This window comes from Bos indicus, chromosome 28, assembly GCF_029378745.1.
Source record: "Bos indicus isolate NIAB-ARS_2022 breed Sahiwal x Tharparkar chromosome 28, NIAB-ARS_B.indTharparkar_mat_pri_1.0, whole genome shotgun sequence".
NCBI lineage: Eukaryota > Metazoa > Chordata > Mammalia > Artiodactyla > Bovidae > Bos > Bos indicus.
In genome coordinates, this window is record NC_091787.1 from 35,546,138 (window position 1) to 35,564,313 (window position 18,176).

Below are 18,176 nucleotides of genomic sequence, written 5' to 3' on the forward strand. Positions count from 1 at the left end.
TGATGGTAACCAGAAGTTCTATTGGACATCGGCTTTCCTCCTCTGCAGCCAGTCTGCCCCTGGTGGCACCCGTCTCACACATCCCCTCTTCCATGAGGCCCCTGTCCAAGTCCTTTCAGGAGGTCTGGGCAGGACTCTGGGTGCACCAGGAACTTTCCTGGTGGAGCCCAGGAATGAAATATCTGGTAAAGAAGCAATCATGCACGATTCTGTGCTTAGGACAGAACTCACTAGGCATTATCACTCTGGCCTTTTGCTTCATATAGCACTTCAGACTCCAGTACTAGCCTGTCCAGAGCAGCAAGTGAGAGGAAACAAGCCAGCATTGTAAGAGGTAAAGCAACCGACTTTCTGGTACAGAAAAGGAGATCAGAGAGCAGACGAGTCCCACCTGAGGGCACTCAGTGAGTCCCTCCTGATGTGACAATGGCCTCAGTGAGGAATTCTACATCCTGGCCACAGTGCCCCTGGCAAGTGTGAATAGACCCAAAAAAGATGACACAGAGCATCTGAGAGTAGATTCATGCTGCTGGCAGACCAGGTCAAAGGCCCAGCTGGTCCACTCATGTCCTCCCTGGCCAGACCTTATCCTAACTTTCCCTAAACTGTTTTTGGAGCCCTGCTACTCTTGGCCCCAGAGGATGGGAGAGGAGATGGGGAAAGGGCTTCTCCTGACCGCCAGGAGCTGGGCCAGCCCTAATCCTCGTCCTTGGACCAAGAGCACCCCCTCTCTCTTTTCCTCTGCCTAGGACATGCTTCTCCTCCCTCTCTCCGTGCTGCTCCTGCTCACACAGCCCTGGAGATCCCTGGGAGCAGAAATGAAGATCTATTCCCAGAAAACACTGGCCAACGGCTGTACCCTTGTTGTGTGTAGGCCCCCGGAGGGTGGCTTGCCTGGTCGTGATGGACAAGATGGGAGAGAAGGCCCCCAGGGGGAGAAGGGAGATCCAGGTAGAGCTGGGACCATGGGCTTTCCCTGATGGGAAGGGGTGGGCCCTGGAATTGTAACCAGCTCCAAAACTCTGAATCTTCTGCTGTGGAAACCTTGAAGATGGTCTTCCCAAGAGGGGAGGTTTCCCCCAGATTTTCAATCCACCTAAAACATGGCTTTACTGGTTGGCAAAGATTGGCTTGCTCAAGCCCTCAGCTCCATAAACCACTGGTCCTGATTCCTCCCCTAGGATCTTCAGACTCTACCCACCTCAAGAATGTACAGTGAGTGAATGGCTGGTATTTGGATCCCCTGCTCCAGAACTCAATGGGCTTCCCAGGTGGTGCTAGTGGTAAAGAACCTGCCTGCCAATACAAGGGACTTAGGAAATGCAGGTTTGATCCTTGGGTCAGAAAGACCCCCTTGAGGAGGGCATAGCAACCCCCTCATGTATTCTTGCTTGGAGAATCCCATGGACAGAGGGGCCTGGCCGGCTTTGGTCCATTGCATTGCACATGACTGAAGCAACTTAGTACATACATGTAGGAGACAGGAGATGTAGGTTTGATCCCACAGTTGGGATGATGACCTGGATAGGAAATGGCAACTCACTACATTTTTGCCTGGAGAATCTCATAGACAGAGGAATCCGTTGGGCTACAATCCACAGAGTCACAGAGAGTCAGATGCTACTGAGCACAAACCCTCCAAAACTTAACTGTTGTTCGTTCGTATTAAATGTTGCCTCTGCAGAATGTTGAATATTTTTGAACTGATGACAGTGTTGTAAGTTTCAGTTTAATCATCTGTAGATGGGAATAATATCAACCACAAAGTGACAAAGAATTGAGCCAAGGCTTTATTTCTTTGTTGGGTCTTCAAGATAAAGTTATATCCTTCTGCTGTCCCAACCAGCAAATTCTCCTATAGTTTCCAAATGTACTGGTTATTAAAGGAATTGTCTAGAAACACTGAGACACTGGAGAAAATCTGGGTGTTACTGGCAAGAAGTGAAAATTCGATGAACCAGTGACAAGGACGAGGGGACCACCATGGCCCTAGGCCAGGGCTGCGGAGGGATTAACTGAGGTCTTTCATCTTTCTGGAGTTTGTGTTTGATTGGAGAGGAAAGAAATTAACAACATTAAAGCTTAAAAGAATACATAACATCCCCAGGATTTGTAGGGTAAGAGACAAGTATCGTATCTACCTGTCTTTTAGAAATAAAGTAGCTCCTAATATGAATTGGCTGGGGCTTGAAAGGCCGCCAAAAAGTAATCTCAGAGGAGGGGTGGTATTCAAGGTGCCAGCTCTCTCTAGCTCCCAGAAGGCCCCTACATTGAAAAGTATCCCTTCTTCTACCTCCCTGCTCTCATGGGCGCCATGGTTTGTGCACAAGGATGGGCAAGCTCCAATGCTCCCTTCTAAGGAGTGACTTGCTTCCCAGGTACCTGCTGCCCTCCCCAGCCAGGGGGGAGCCCAGAAGAGGCTCAGCCAGGGACCAAGAGTCTCTGCCTGAGCACAGTGCACCAGGGGATTTGGGATGCAGGGCCCATCCTCTGGGCTCCCATTGATTGCCTAGTGAGATCTGGAGCTAAGAGCAGGACACAATGTCCAGCACAGAGGCTCTTACCACCCACCAAATACCCCAGTCTCCTTCCACCTGCACATTCTTGGCCCAGGCAAGCCTGGCCCTTCTTACCCTGGGGGAGTGGTTTCCAGATCTGAAATGTCACCTTTCCTCTCCAGGGCTCTGAATCCTTTTCAACCTTGAAGTCTTGTTTCCTATGAGTATGTGCATGTCCATGGGTTGGGGGTGCTGGGATGGAATGAGGGACATCTCATAAGCTGTTTTCTTCCCTTGTTACCTGTGCCTCACAGTTTAAAACTTGATGACAAATTCCTTGCAGACCAGGACCTGGTGCTGACATTTACTTCCTGCTCAGTGCTAGGCAGAAAGCCATGTTCCACAGAGAGATTCTCAGTGAACAGAGAAATGAAATGAGGAAATGAACAAATAAGCGAATGAACAAGTTAGTAGTAACTGACAGATTTCTTTCATTGTCTTTTTGCACATGAATGCTGACTCACAACAGTCAAAAGATGGAAACAACCCAAGTGTCTATCAACATTTATCCACAGTGAATGAATAAAGAAAATGTATTGTATTCATACTATAGAACATTACTCAGCCATAGACTGGAACGAAGTACTGAGATGTGCTGCAAATTGGATGAGCCTCAAGAATGTCACTCCTAGTTTAAAGATGCAGACACAAAGGATCATATATTGTATGTATTTATATAAAATATCCAGAATAGATAACAGAGACAGGCAGCTGCATAGAGGTAGCCAGGGCCTGGAAGGAGGAAGGGACGGAGTGATAAATGGGTATGAAGTTTTCTTTGGGATTAATGAAATAGTCTTGAACTAAAGAGAAGTGGCAGTTGTACAATTATGTCAATGTTCTAAATGCCACTCAATTGTATACTTTAAATGATTAATTACAGGTAATTCCTGAATATCCAGTGGTTAGGATTCAGTGTTCTCACGGCCAGGCCTCAGGTTCAATCCCTGATTGGGGAACTGAGAGCCTGCAAGCTACACATCACAAAAAAAAAAAGGTTATTTTTATATTATGTGAATTTCATCTCAATGAAAAAAGAATATCCAAACTCACAGAACTGAGTGTATAATTCTTGAATCAATAGGCATTTCTCCCTTTAGTCTTTGAAGGCAAATCTCTTATATTTCAGACTTAAGCAGCCTCCTGAAGGTAATGTGATTTTTTAAAATGTTTGGTCATTTTTCCAAAACAAATTAGTACATGGTCACTAAATACAAAAAGAAGAAAATTAAAATTGCCTGAAATGTGCCCCTTAGAACGAACAACTGTTAACACTTGCATATGCTCTTCTTGTGGTTTTTTCAATGTGTGTTACATGTGCACATGCCTGACAATGCATGGACATGTTGAAGAAACCGAATCATATTAAATAGTGTTTATAAGTTTTATCACTTAATAATGAACAATAATGTCATCTATCTTCCATAATGTTAAAAGCATGTTACATAGTTGTTTTTTTTTTTTTGGATTAAATAGAATTGATCTATAATATATAGAATCAGATGTACATCATAATGAATTCATATTTGCATATGTTGTGAAATGATTGTCACAATAAGTCATCAACACACATAGTTACGATTTGTGTGTGATGAGAACTTTTAAGATCTGCTTGCTCAGCAATGTTCAAGCATGCAACCCAGGATTACTAACTATAGTAACTTCACTGTACATTGTATTCCTGGGACTCAATTGTTTTTTAACTGAACACTTGTATCTTTTGAAGATTTCTATCCATTCTGCTCACTTCCCAACCGCACCTCTAGCAACCACAAATGTGATCTCTGTGTTGTGAGTATGCTGTTTTCATTCATTTGTTTTTTAGACTTCACATATAAGTGAGATCGTATACTACCACCCTTCTCTGTGACTTATGCTTATTCACTAAGCATAGTGACTTCAATGTTTCCCAATGTTGCCTTGAATAATGCCTGAATAATGTTCCATTGTATATGCACCCTGCATTTTCTACATCCATTCCTCCATCCACAGATACTTGGGCTCTAGGCTGCATCTGTGTCTGGGCTACCATGAATGACATTGCAATTAACTTAGGGGTACATGTATCTTTACAGGTTAGTGTTTTCATTTTCTTTAGTTAAATGCTCAGAAGGGCAATTGATGGATTCTACGGTAGCTCTAGTTTTAACTTGCTGAGAAACCTCCATGCTGTCTCCATAGTGGCTGCTCCATTTGCATCCCTACTGCACAAAGTTTCCTTTTCTCTACTTCTGCAGCACTTCCTATTTGCTGTCTGATAATAGCCATTCTGAGAGGTGTGAGGTGACAGCTCATTATGCTTTTGATTTCTATTTCTTTGGTGGTAAGTGTCAGGTGTCATTTCTGACAGAAACTTTGGTTCTGGGAAAGGGGGAAGGCAGGGAGTCCATGGTCCGGGGTAAAAGCTGACAGACTTAACTGCCATAAATACCGTGGCCTTGGGGCAGGGGCAGGTGCATTGTATGCAAAGTCAGGTCGTCTAGGTTTGGATCTGCCTCCAACTCTGCAAGCCTGTTTCCTCACCTGTAAAATGGAGATGGAGACACGAATTTTCCTACATCACCACTGGACCAGTCAGCTGAAGGGGGAGTGTCTGCACCCTACAGAACCCTGGAAGTTGCCAGGGCCCTGACCTGCAGGCAGCTGGCTCCTCCTGGGCTGGGATCAGCATTTTGTCCATCTCTTCTGTGGCCACAGGTTCACCAGGACCTGCAGGACGAGCAGGGAGGCCTGGACCAGCTGGTCCCATAGGACCGAAAGGGGACAATGGCTCTGCTGGAGAACCCGGACCAAAGGGAGACACTGGACCACCTGGTGAGCAGCTGGGCATGGAATGCAGGTGTTTGCAGATGGTGTGCTGCCGCTAGGCCATGGAAGTAGGCCTGCACAGATTCTACCTGCACAGATTCTAAAGAAATAGAAATCAAAATCATCCCAGGAGGATGAAGGAGGTCATTCTCAAGGTGGTACAGGGTTATCTCAGGGAAAACTGGAGCTCCTGGGGAGGGTGGAGAGTGAGGGCAACATCTTTAGGAGGAGGCTGCCTGTCTGACTTCTATTACAGCCCTATCTTTTATGCACTCCCACTTCCAAGGAGATTCAGTGTCACTGACTGGGCTGGTCCTTTTTCCCAGGGCCTCCAGGTATGCCTGGACCAGCTGGAAGAGAGGGCCCCTCAGGGAAGCAGGGGAGCATGGGACCTCCAGGCACACCAGGCCCCAAAGGAGACACTGGGCCCAAAGGTAGGAGGGTGGTATGTGGTGGGTGAGGGAGGGAGAAGGGAGGGGTGACGTTGGCAGCCCTGCTGGGGACCAAGGAATGTGCACAGTGCCTGGAGAAGCCTGGAACCTCCGTGCCTGGTAGGCCTGGCCTGGGCCGCTCCCCCCACTTTCCCACACTGGCTGAATTTCCCCGATACTGTTGCTAGAGGACACCAAGCGATCAGGAGCAGTCTCTCAGGTTGCTCTCTCACCTGGAGCTGTGGGTGACAAACTGCACTGCTGAAGAAATGGTACCTGCTGAGCACACTCTCAGCCATGTTTCTCCAATGTGTTCCTTCCTCAGGAGGAATGGGTGCCCCAGGCATGCAGGGCTCCCCAGGCCCCGCAGGTCTCAAAGGAGAGAGAGGTGCTCCTGGTGAGCCCGGAGCCCCTGGAAGTGCTGGGGTGGCAGGTAAGCAATGGACGTGGGGCTGGGCTCATATTCCCCTGTGCCCACCCCCACCACCCTCCAGGTCAGAGCTGGCATTCCAGGGAGAGAGCCAGTGTTGGGTTTCGGGAACTGTCTGTGTCCAGGGAGAGGGTGGTGTGAGCAGCAGGGACTGTCTGCATTCAGGGAAGGCTGGTTGTTAGGTTATGGGACAGTCAGTGTATAGAGAGGATGCAAGATGAAGTTCCAGGCACAGAGGGACATTTGTATGTGGGAGGGTGTACTCCTGGGGATATGACAGTCCATGTGTGGAGGTTGAGGGGGGCACAAAAATGCTAACATATATGTTCAGCACTCACCCATTTCTACTTCTCTTATCCAGGGCCTGCTGGAGCCATAGGTCCGCAGGGCCCTTCAGGTGCCAGGGGTCCCCCAGGACTGAAGGGGGACAGAGGTGATCCTGGAGAAAGAGGAGCAAAGGGGGATAGTGGGCTTGCAGGTAAGGAAGACTTGGGGGCCCCATTAGGGTATGAGGGCAGGGAGGCGGCCTTATTCAGCTCAGCTCTCCTCTCAGATAACCCATTTCATTACAGGTGGGGGTCAAAGCAGGAAAAGTTGACAGGGTGTATGGCGAGGTGGACTCTGGTCTTAGCCTCTATGACTCACTGGAGGATAACCTGAGCAGATTTTCTATCTGATCTTTATGACAGGTCAACCTCCCTCTCCAGTTCATCAGATAACCTTGAACATCAAATAACTCAATGGATGGGAAATACTCAAGCTATGTGTATTCCTCTCCTACAACCATACCACCCCCTGCAATGCAAAAGGAAGTGCTATCAGATTCCTGGAATTTGGAATTAAAATGACATCTGGTTCACTGTCAGTGAGGCAAGGGACCTGTTCAGGGGATATTGTTCAGAAGAGAACCCCGGGAAATCCCATGGACGCAGAGGCCAGCTAGATCAGAAGAGGACTTCCTAGGTCTCTGTTCCACCTCTTTACCCTACTCCCAACTGGCGTCCCCACCTGGACTTTCTTCCCTCGAGGCCTGGGCTCTGAGTGACCCCAGACTGTTCTGGATCTGTCTTTACATGGCCTCTCTCTCCTGCAGACGTCAATGCTCTCAAGCAGCGGGTGACCATCTTAGAGGGACAACTACAACGCCTCCAGAATGCCTTCTCTCGGTATAAGAAAGGTGAGTTCCTGGACCTGACCCTAGCCAGGCCCTGAGCGTGAGCCTCAGAATTAGTCTAGGCTTGGCGTGTAGTATGCTTGGCTGGGCCTAATTGGACTTGCTGGGACCATGACTGGGACTGGACCTAGACCTGGGGCAGGAGCGGGGCTAAGGACAGTGCTGGGGCAGAGCTGTTCCCCACGTGCTCCAGAAGCTCAAGTAGATGCACGGGAAAAGGAGGAGGATGTGGTTTGAGTCATCCGTTCAGCCGACCTTACCCCGGCCTACCCTGGTGGGTTCCTATAACAGACAAGGGGACATGCAACCTAGGATGCATTTCTTCCCTCTGTGGGGCCAGGTATCCAAATGCCCAGAGAAGAAGCTGCACAGCCCAGGGCAGCAGAGAATCCAGACATGACCCTGAGAGCAGAGGTGGGATGCTGCCTGTGGGGTTCAAGGCTGCTCAGACCTATCCTTGGTGTGTGGCCAAGTATCTTACCCTAAAGATGTCCCTGGGTCTGGAAGGAATAGGCTGCCTCAGTCTCTGGCCAGTCCTGGACTCCCCTGCACCTCTTGGGGAGTTTAAAGCAGAGATTCTTCCCTAAGCCTGGATCCTAAGCAGGCAGAGGCCTCTTGGAGCACACACCTGAGTGCCCTGCGTCTTTGGGATGCTCCATCAACTGCCCTTCCTCCTTCTCTGCTCTCCCTGATGACAGCTTTGAATGCACATCACTTATCAAACCTCACTGACCCAAAAAAAGTAGAGTTTTCTGAAGAAGCAGAGCATTAAGGGGCCTGATTGGGTGAGACATAGGGTTAGCTCCTAAGAACTCAAGCCAATTAAGTACTGAAGTAGTGGAATGAGAATTCTCAGCAGTTTATGTGTTCCTTCTTGCACAATCATATTTACATACCAATGTACTACCTCATTCCCTGGTAGCTCAGCTGGTAAAGAATCTTCCTGCATTGCAGGAGACCTGGGTTTGATCTCTGGGTCGGGAATATCCCCTGGAATGGAAATGGCAAACCACTCCGATATCCTAGCCTGGAAAATCTCATGGACAGAAGTCCCCGGTGGGCTTCAGTACATGGGGTCAAAAAGAGTTGGGCACAACTTAAAACCTAACCCTTCATGCAGACTTATATAAACAAAGGTGAACTTGGGCATATGTGCTGGCCACCTGTGTGTATGTAAACACCATCACTCAGTCCACACCACCTACATACATGAACACACATGCAGACATATGCACACCCATCCTGATGGACCTTGAGTCAGCCCATGTACCTTCAGATGGACACACGGATGTATTCACACATGCACACACATACCCACCCAGATGCATGGGACATAAACCAATCATGGCACACAAGCTTGCACTGACCTTGTCTGGGGCTGTCTGGGCGCCATCCAGACTACGTGGAAAAACTGGTCTCTGATTGCTTGTTGAAGTTACTCAGAGGAAAAGGGCAGTGGGTCAGGGTGCAGCCTGGGTTCAGAACCAGTCCAGTGAGCCCTCTTAGGAGCCCAGAAGATTTCCATGCAGACCCTGGAAGTCAGAGTGGTGTGGATGGGATGGAATAAAAAGAGATACTTAACAGGTCACATCAGGGTTGCTGTTTTGCAATGTACCTTTTCCTTAGAAATAAGGGATTAGACTCTGAAAAGAGATATGACTTTCCCTTATCACCTGAGATGTCATTGCCAGGATAGGGCTGAACACATGACTTTCTGAAGCCCAGACAGGAGTCTCTCCAAAGCTGTTCCCACCTTGCCCTCCCGCTCCCACATAGAGCTCTCAGATGTCGTCATCCCCTGCTCAGTGGTCCAGGGAGGCTGACTGGCCATAGGTTCACCTGCGAGCATATGGAAGCCAACACTGGACTGCCCCCAGTGCAGAGATCAGCACTTGGCTGCTCTCAGATGCACCTCTGTCCTCCCCTTTCTCCTCACCCCTTCACACAGCACAGAACCGCTCAGACAACTCCACATGCCCAGTCATCATGCAAGGGTGAGACTGAGCCACCTGGTTGGTGTTTTCCACACTCTTAGGAACTGCCCTGACCTCTACAGTGTCGTTTCCCTGTCAAAGTCTTTCCTATTTACACAGTAATTAAAATGCCTTGCTTTTGTTCTATCTGGTGCCCTGGTACCCTCGTGGGATCTGGGGACTCCAGTTGAAGCACAAGATCTAGGTGCTGCCGCATCCCCAACCTGAATCTCCTCTTGCCCTAGCGGTGGTCTTCCCTGATGGCCAGGCTGTTGGGAAGAAGATCTTCAAGACGGCAGGTGCTGTAAAATCATATTCAGATGCCCAGCAGATCTGCAGAGAGGCTAAGGGACAGCTGGCCTCCCCACGCTCTGCAGCTGAGAACGAGGCCGTGGCACAGCTGGTCAGAGCCAAGAACAATGATGCTTTCCTGAGCATGAATGACATCTCCACGGAGGGCAAGTTCACCTACCACACGGGGGAGTCACTGGTCTATTCCAACTGGGCCAGTGGGGAGCCCAACAACAACAATGCTGGACAACCAGAGAACTGTGTGCAGATCTATCGGGAGGGCAAGTGGAATGACGTACCCTGCAGTGAGCCACTCCTTGTGATCTGCGAGTTTTGAGCTCCCCCACCCACCCCAGGGAAGGGGCAGTGCCCAGAGCTGTGAGCTGCCAACATCCCAATAAAAAGGTGACCCTCTGCTGCTCACGGCTTCCCCACTGAGCCACGGGATGAGGCCACAAGCCAGGCCTCCTATGGAACTCCTCCCTCAGAATAAAGTTTGAAACTGGCTTCACATCTGGAAGATCTGTCACAAAATAGGGTGGGGTGGGGGTGGGCAGCTTGCTGACTCAGGGGAAAGGCTAAAAGGAGGTCTCCAAGATGCCCTTGTTGAAAACTTCAGAGTCTCCTCCTCAACAAGACAGGTGTCTAGCCCTCCACGTCTGCCAAATATGGACTGCATTTGACCCCACTAGTCACTGCTACATCCTTCCCTTTTCTCTTCTGCCTTCAATCTTTTTATCCTTCAGCCTCTTTCACTCTTCTCTCCTCCTCTCCTGGACATCCACAGAGAGGAGCAGGCACCTCAGCTCTGGCTAACACTCTACACAATGGTGAAAAAGAAAAAGATTTTTCTCCAAGATCATTGTCAAGACAAGGAAAGTGAAAGTGAAAGTCTCTCAGTAGTGTCCAACACTTTGTCAGCCCATGGGCTAATCAGTCCATGGAATTCTCCAGGCCAGAATACTGGATTGGGTAGCCTTTGCCTTCTCCAGGGGATCTTCCCAACCCAGGAATCAAACCCATGTCTCTTGCATTGCATTCAGATTCTTTACCAGCTGAGCCAGAAAGATACCTTCTCTTTTTTTTAAAATTTATTTTAATTTGAAGTTAATTACTTTACAATATTGTATTGGTTTTGCCATACATCAACATGAATCCACCACAGGTATACACATGTTCCCCATTCTGAACCCCCCTCCCTCCTCCCTCCCTGTACCATCCCTCTGGGTTGTCTCAGTGCACCAGCCCCAAGCATCCAGTATCATGCATCGAACCTGGACTGGCGATTCGTTTCATATATGATATTATGCATGTTTCAATGCCATTCTCCCAAATCATCCCACCCTCTCCCTCTCCCACAGAGTCCAAAAGACTGCTCTATACATCTATGTCTCTTTTGCTGTCTTGCATACAGGGTTATCGTTACCATCTTTCTAAATTCCATATGTATGCCTTAGTATACTGTATTGGTGTGTTTCTTTCTGACTTACTTCACTCTGTATAATAGGCTCCAGTTTCATCCACCTTATTAGAACTGATTCAAATGTATTGTTTTTAATGGCTAGGTAATATTCCATTGTATATATGTACCACTACTTTCTTATCCATTCATCTGCTGATGGACATCTAGGTTGCTTCTATGTCCTGGCTATTATAAACAGTGCTGCGATGAACTTTGGGGTACACATGTCTCTTTCAATTCTGATTTCCTCAATGTGTATGCCCAGCAGTGGGATTGCTGGGTCATAAGGCAGTTCTAGTTCCAGTTTTTTTTAAGGAATCTCCCCACTGTTCTCCATAGTGGCTGTACTAGTTTGCATTCCCACCAACAGTGGAAGAGTGTTCCCTTTTCTCCCTCCTCTCTCCAGCATTTATTGCTTGTAGACTTTTGGATAGCAGCCATTCTGACTGCTATGAAATAATACCTCATGGTGGTTTTGATTTGCATTTCTCTGATAATGAGTGATGTTGAGCATCCTTTCATGTTTTTCTTAGCCATCTGTATGTCTTCTTAATATTTAGAGAAGAGCTAAGGATATCAGCCCTGGGATTTCTTTGGAAGGAATGATGCTAAAGCTGAAACTCCAGTACTTTGGCCACCTCATGAGAAGAGTTGACTCTTTGGAAAAGACTCGGATGCTGGGAGGGATTGGGGGCAGGAGGAGAAGGGGATGACAGAGGATGAGATGGCTGGATGGCATCACTGACTCAATGGATGTGAGTCTGGGTGAACTCCGGGAGTTGGTGGTGGACAGGGAGGCCTAGTATGCTGTGATTCATGGGGTCGCAAAGAGTCAGACACGACTGAGTGACTGATCTGAACTGAACACCTACCCTACTCAAACTCTTCCAGAAAATTGCAGAGGAAGGTAAACTTCCAAAGTCATTCTACGAGGCCACCATCACCCTAATACCAAAACCTGACAAAGATGCCACAAAAAAAGAAAACTACAGGCGAATATCACTGATTAACATAGATGCAAAAATCCTTAACGAAATTCTAGCAATGAGAATCCAATAACACATTAAAAAGATCATACATCATGACCAAGTGGGCTTTAACCCAGGGATGCAAGGATTCTTCAATATCCACAAAATCAATCAATGTAATACACCACATTAACAAATTGAAAAATAAAAGCCATGTGATTATGTCAATAGATGCAGAGAGAGCCTTTGACAAAATTCAACATCCGTTTACGGTAAAACTCTTGAGAAACCAGGAATAGAAGGAACATACCTCAACATAATAAAAGCTATATATGACAAGTCCACAGCAAACATTATCCTCAATGGTGAAAAAGTGAAAGCATTTCCCCTAAAGTAGGGAACAAGATAAGGGTGCCCACTTTCACCATTACTATTCAACATAGTTTTGGAAGTTTTGGCCACAGCAGTCAGAGCAGAAAAAGAAATAAAAGGAATCCAGATTGGAAAAGAAGAAGTAAAACTCTCACTGTTTGCAGATGACATGATTGTCTACATAGAAAACCCTAACGACTCCACCAGAAAATTACTAGAGCTAATCAATGAATATGTGGCAGGATATAAAATCAACACACAGAAATCCCTTGCATTCCTATGCCCTAATAATAAGAAAACAGAGAAATTAAGGAAACAATTCCATTCACCATTGCAACGAAAAGAATAAAATACTTAGGAATATATCTACCTAAAGAAACCTAAGACCTATATATAGAAAACTGTAAAGCACTGGTGAAAGAAATCAAAGAGGACACTAATACCATGTTCATGGATCGGAAGAATCAATATAGTGAAAATGAGTATATTTCCCAAAGCAATCTATAGATTCACTGCAATCCCTATCAAGCTACCAACAATATTTTTCACAGAGCTAGAACAAATAATTTCACAATTTGTATGGAAATACAAAAAACCTCGAATAGCCAAAGCAATCTTGAGAAAGAAGAATGGAACTGGAGGAATCAACCTGCCTGACTTCAGGCTCTACTACAAAGCCAGTCATCAAGACAGTATGGTACTGGCACAAAAACAGAAATATAGATCAATGGAACAAAATAGATGCCCAGAGATTAAACTACACACCTATGGACACCTTATCTTTGACAAAGGCGGCAAGAATATACAATGGATTAAAGACAATCTCTTTAACAAGTGGTGCTGGGAAAACTGGTCAACCACTTGTAAAAGAATGAAACTAGAACACTTTCTAACACCATACACAGAAATAAACTCAAAATGGATTAAAGATCTAAACGTAAGACCAGAAACTATAAAACTCCTAGAGGAGAACATAGGCAAAAGACTCTCCGACATAAATCACAGCAGGATCCTCTTTGACCCACCTCCCAGAATATTGGAAATAAAAGCAAAAATAAACAAATGGGACCTAATTAAACTTAAAAGCTTCTGTACCACAAAGGAAACTATAAGCAAGGTGAAAAGACAGCCTTCAGTATGGGAGAAAATAATAGCAAATGAAGCAACTGAAAAACAACTCATCTCAAAAATATAAAAGCAACACCTGCAGCTCAATTCCAGAAAAATAAACGACCCAATAAAAAACTGGGTCAAAGAACTAAATAGACATTTCTCCAAAGAAGACATACAGATGGCTAACAAACACATTCAAAGATGCTCAACATCACTCATTATCAGAGAAATGCAAATCAAAACCACAATGAGGTACCATTTCATGCCAGTCAGAATGGCTGCGATCCAAAAGTCTACAAGCAATAAATGCTGGAGAGGGTGTGAAGAAAAGGGAACCCTCTGACACTGTTGGTGGGCATGCAAACTAGTACAGCCACTATGGAGAACAGTGGGGAGATTCCTTAAAAAACTGGAAATAGAACTGCCTTATGACCCAGCAATCCCACTGCTGGGCATACACACCAAGTAAACCAGAATTGAAAGAGACACATGTACCCCAATGTTCATCACAGCACTGTTTATAATAGCCAGGACATGGACACAACCTAGATGTCCATCAGCAGATGAATGGATAAGAAAGCAGTGGTACATATATCCAATGGAGTATTACTCAGCCATTAAAAAGAATTCATTTGAATCAATTCTTATGAGGTGCATGAAACTGGAGCCTATTACACAGAGTGAGTAAGCCAGAAAGTAAAACACCAATACAGTATACTAATGGATATATATGGAATTTAGAAAGATGGTAACGATAATCCTGTATGCGAGACAGCAAAAGAGACACTGATGTATACAACAGTCTTTTGGACTCTGTGGGAGAGGGAGAGGGTGGGATGATTTTGGAGAATAGTATTGAAATGTATAATATATATGAAACAAATCGCCAGTCCAGGTTCGATGCATGATACTGGATGCTTGGGGCTGGTGCACTGAGACGACCCAGAGAGATGGTATGGGGAGGGAGGAGGGAGGGGGGTTCAGGATGGGTAACACGTGTATATCTGTGGTGGATTCATGTTGATATATGTCAAAGCCAATACAATATTGTAAAGTAATTAACCTCCAATTAAAATAAATAAATTTAAAAAATTAAAAATAATTAAAAAATCAGCAGAAACATAAAAAAAAGAAAAGAAAAGACCGTGATGTTGGGAAAGATTGAAGGTGGGAGGAGAAGGGGACAACAGAGATGAGATGGTTGGATGGCATCACCAACTCAATGGGCATGAGTTTGAGTAGACTCTGGGAGATGGCAATGGATAGGGTGTGCTGGAGTCCAAGGGGTCACAAAGAGTCAGACACAACTGAGTGACAACTGAACAAACAGATAGTACCCAATATTCTTTGGGGGAGCTTCCCTGGTGGTATAGTAGTTAAGACTTCCTGCTTGCAATGCAGGAAATATGGATTCCATTGTTGGTCAGGAACTAGGATCCCCCATACCTTGCTCCATGGCCAAAAACAAAAGAAAGAAACCAATAAGCTATGGGTCACAGGGACTTCAAACTGAGGGTACACTGGGGAGAAAACTTGTTTTTCTTTTTTGGCTTTACCATGTTGCTTATGGGCTCTCAGCTCCCTGACCAGGAACTGAACCCAGGCCACAGCTGTGAAACCCAGGAATCCTAACCACTGGGCCACCAGTTGTTGGGGGTTCTTTGTACCTTTATACCAACCCATTCTTAAACTCTCAAGAAGACATGATTCTCCTGATTCCCTTTGGGATGTACAAGACAGCATTTACTCAAATCCTAGTAGTTATTTATCATCCCTTGGGAATACATGTGGCCCTAAGTGGTTGAGGGGTACAGGCTCATTTGAATGGATGGTTAAGAAGGAAAGTCCATAAAATAATTAGGGGTTGGGCTGGGTGGGCATGTGATTTATTCCTTTATTCCTTATCTCCAAGATACACCTATGCTGAACCACCTCTCCTGTAAGTTCTGAAGTGATTATGAAACAGTGGTAACCAGGATCTTGTGCTTGAGGGCCCTAGGGCCCCAAATCCACCTTCCTCAAATCCACCCTCTCCTACCCCTTGGGATAACCTAATCATCTCAGGTGTTTGACCTTATCCTTGGTGGGGATTGAGACACAATTATACCTAAATGAGAACTGTTCTCCAAAAGGTAGGAAGATAGTGATTTGGGGTATATCTTAGTCTCTTTTGGAGAAGGCAATGGCAACCCACTCCAGTACTCTTGCCCAGAAAATCCCACGGATGGAGGAACCTGGTAGGCTGCAGTCCATGGGGTCACTAAGAGTTGGACATGACTGAGCAACTTCACTTTCATTTTCTGTTTCATGCTTTGGAGAAGGAAATGGCAACCCACTCCAGTGTTCTTGCCTGGAGAATCCCAGGGACTGGGGAGCCTGGTGGGCTGTCATCTATGGGGTCGCACAGAGTCGGACATGACTGAAGCGACTTAGCAGGCTTAGCAGTTAGTCTCTTTGGATACAAATGAAAGAGTCATTTGTACCCAAAAACCTATGATCCTGCTTCAACTGGCTTGCAAGACCCTTCTGTTCTGCATGGAGAGAAAGGAAATTCAGTCTCATCAGAAAAGTGCTTCTCTGATACAGCCTGCAGGAAGAGTGTTGATTCAAACTCAGGTGCTTTTCATCTGGACTTGGTGGCTGCTTATGTCTGAACATCTGTCCATAAGAGATGAGCTTATAGTCATATAAGTGGGCACATGAACTGAAGGCATGAATTTCAATCCATGCCTAAAACCAAGAAAGGCATCTGAGCCACAGAAAGTGATTTTTCATTTGGATCCCAGCTCGTAGCAGAGGGAGAAATGTTTTAAGGAATGCCTGTATACCTGAGGACTTGAGCACTCTGGGTAGTGAAGGGTAGGCAGATTACTATCTGAGCTAAGAATCAACAAATGGGGGCTACTAAGACATCAACTTCAAGGAAATGAAAGGACAATAAAGGCAATAGTACATGAAGAGCCCTCCATTTTAGCCAACCAATGGACAAGTCACTCCTAGCCAGGTGTGATGGAGAAGGCAATGGCACCCCACTCCAGTAGTCTTGCCTGGAAAATCCCATGGACGGAGGAGTCTGGTAGGCTGCAGTCTATGGGGTCGCTAGGAGTCGGACACGACTGAGCGACTTCACTTTCACTTTTCACTTTCACGCATTGGAGAAGGATATGGCAACCCACTCCAGTGTTCTTGCCTGGAGAATCCCAGGGATGGGGGAGCCTGGTGGGCTGCCACCTATGGGGTTGTACAGAGTCGGACATGACTGAAGCATCTTAGCAGCAGCAGCAGCCAGGTGTGGACAGTTGCTCTGAATTTGCACCTAGTATACAATGATCAGATGAAAGGTATAAATCAAATCCCCAAGATTTGACCTCAGAGACACTGCCCTCTGCCTGACGGGTCAAGGGGGAAACAGAGCTGGATTCTTACTTCTTCTGATGTCCATGTCTCTATTTTCCTGCCTGTGTTATGGTTTTAGAAGCAAAGAGCTCAGCATCCAGAACAGAGCAGAAGTGGGTCTATAAATGCTCTGGTGGAAGGCACCACTGCCAGACCTCCCCTGACAGTTCCCAGAGACCAAAACAAAAGCAACCTGCCCACTGCTGTTGGGCTGGACCTCACAGGCCTTCATGCCTTGTAGATGCCCTGCCCTAAGACTGAAGTAAGGGGGAGAGACTGCAACAAAGACATCAATGGTTATTGGACAGGGCATCTTACATGTTTGAAACACATTATCCTAGAGTGATGTGCCAATGTTTATAGCAGCTAGGAAATGGCAGCAATTTTTGGCACTGGGGAGAAGTGTCAATGTGTCCCCCTACCCTTTACAGGGGGAGTTGATGTCAGCTGGGCTTATCTGTTACCAGGGAAATCTACAGCTAGATCAGCAGCCAGCATGTAGGTGGTTATTAATTAAGCAATGTATGAAATAGGATTGAGCAGTCCTGTGAGTGGAGCAGGGACTGGTTGAGCAGGGAGGTGTAGTAAAAGAAAGAGAACAGCCATGTCAAATGGGCTGACCATACACTCCATCCCTATATAACCTGCATGACCTATGACCCTTACTATCTAGGTCCACCCCTCTTCCACAGTATTCCCGGCCTCAGGTATACAAAGGTGCACCACAGTCAGATACCACAAATGCAATACAGACAACCACAGCTGCGAGTACTGAGAGTCCAAAGAACAGGCAATCTTTGGAGACAGCCATTTATCAGGACAATTTTTCATGGAATTCCTGAGGATAACAACAGCATATCACTGTAGACCCACCATCAGATTCATTATGGAGTGAGGTCACCATTGTTGCCATGTCTGCAAATAGATTCCTTACCACTCAGACTAGACATGAAATGTAAGATGTCTAACAGACTCAGTGCAGGGAAGATCATGACCATTAAGCAAAATACAAGCAGTCACAGCATTCTGACATAATAACACCCCTGACTATGTTTTTTGTCCTGGCTAGAGTACCATTACTCTGTCCAAACTCAGTCCACTCCAGCCAGTGTCAAAAAACACTGGAGGGGTATAACAGAACACAAGGTTAATATAATGGTGCCTTTTCTAGTAGGGGACCTAGATTAATTTCTTAGTTAT

General features: G+C 46.2%; 1 protein-coding gene and 1 long non-coding RNA gene across 2 annotated transcripts; one reads left to right on the forward strand and one right to left on the reverse strand.

Annotated features, from left to right (window-relative positions):
• The first annotated feature begins 234 nt into the window (after positions 1 to 234).
• On the forward strand, positions 235 to 10,176 carry LOC109553865 (collectin-46). Its single transcript, XM_019954117.2, has 8 exons — positions 235 to 334; positions 750 to 951; positions 5,256 to 5,372; positions 5,693 to 5,800; positions 6,123 to 6,230; positions 6,589 to 6,705; positions 7,321 to 7,404; positions 9,620 to 10,176. The coding sequence occupies exons 2-8, from the start codon at positions 753 to 755 to the stop codon at positions 10,000 to 10,002; spliced, it is 1,116 nt and encodes a 371-aa protein (XP_019809676.2). The 5' UTR covers positions 235 to 334; positions 750 to 752; the 3' UTR covers positions 10,003 to 10,176.
• On the reverse strand, positions 1,772 to 9,624 carry LOC139180366 (uncharacterized). Its single transcript, XR_011564637.1, has 2 exons — positions 8,769 to 9,624; positions 1,772 to 6,666 (listed from the first exon to the last, which is right to left on the reverse strand). It is a non-coding gene; the product is annotated as an uncharacterized lncRNA (long non-coding RNA).
• Positions 10,177 to 18,176: the final 8,000 nt, after the last annotated feature.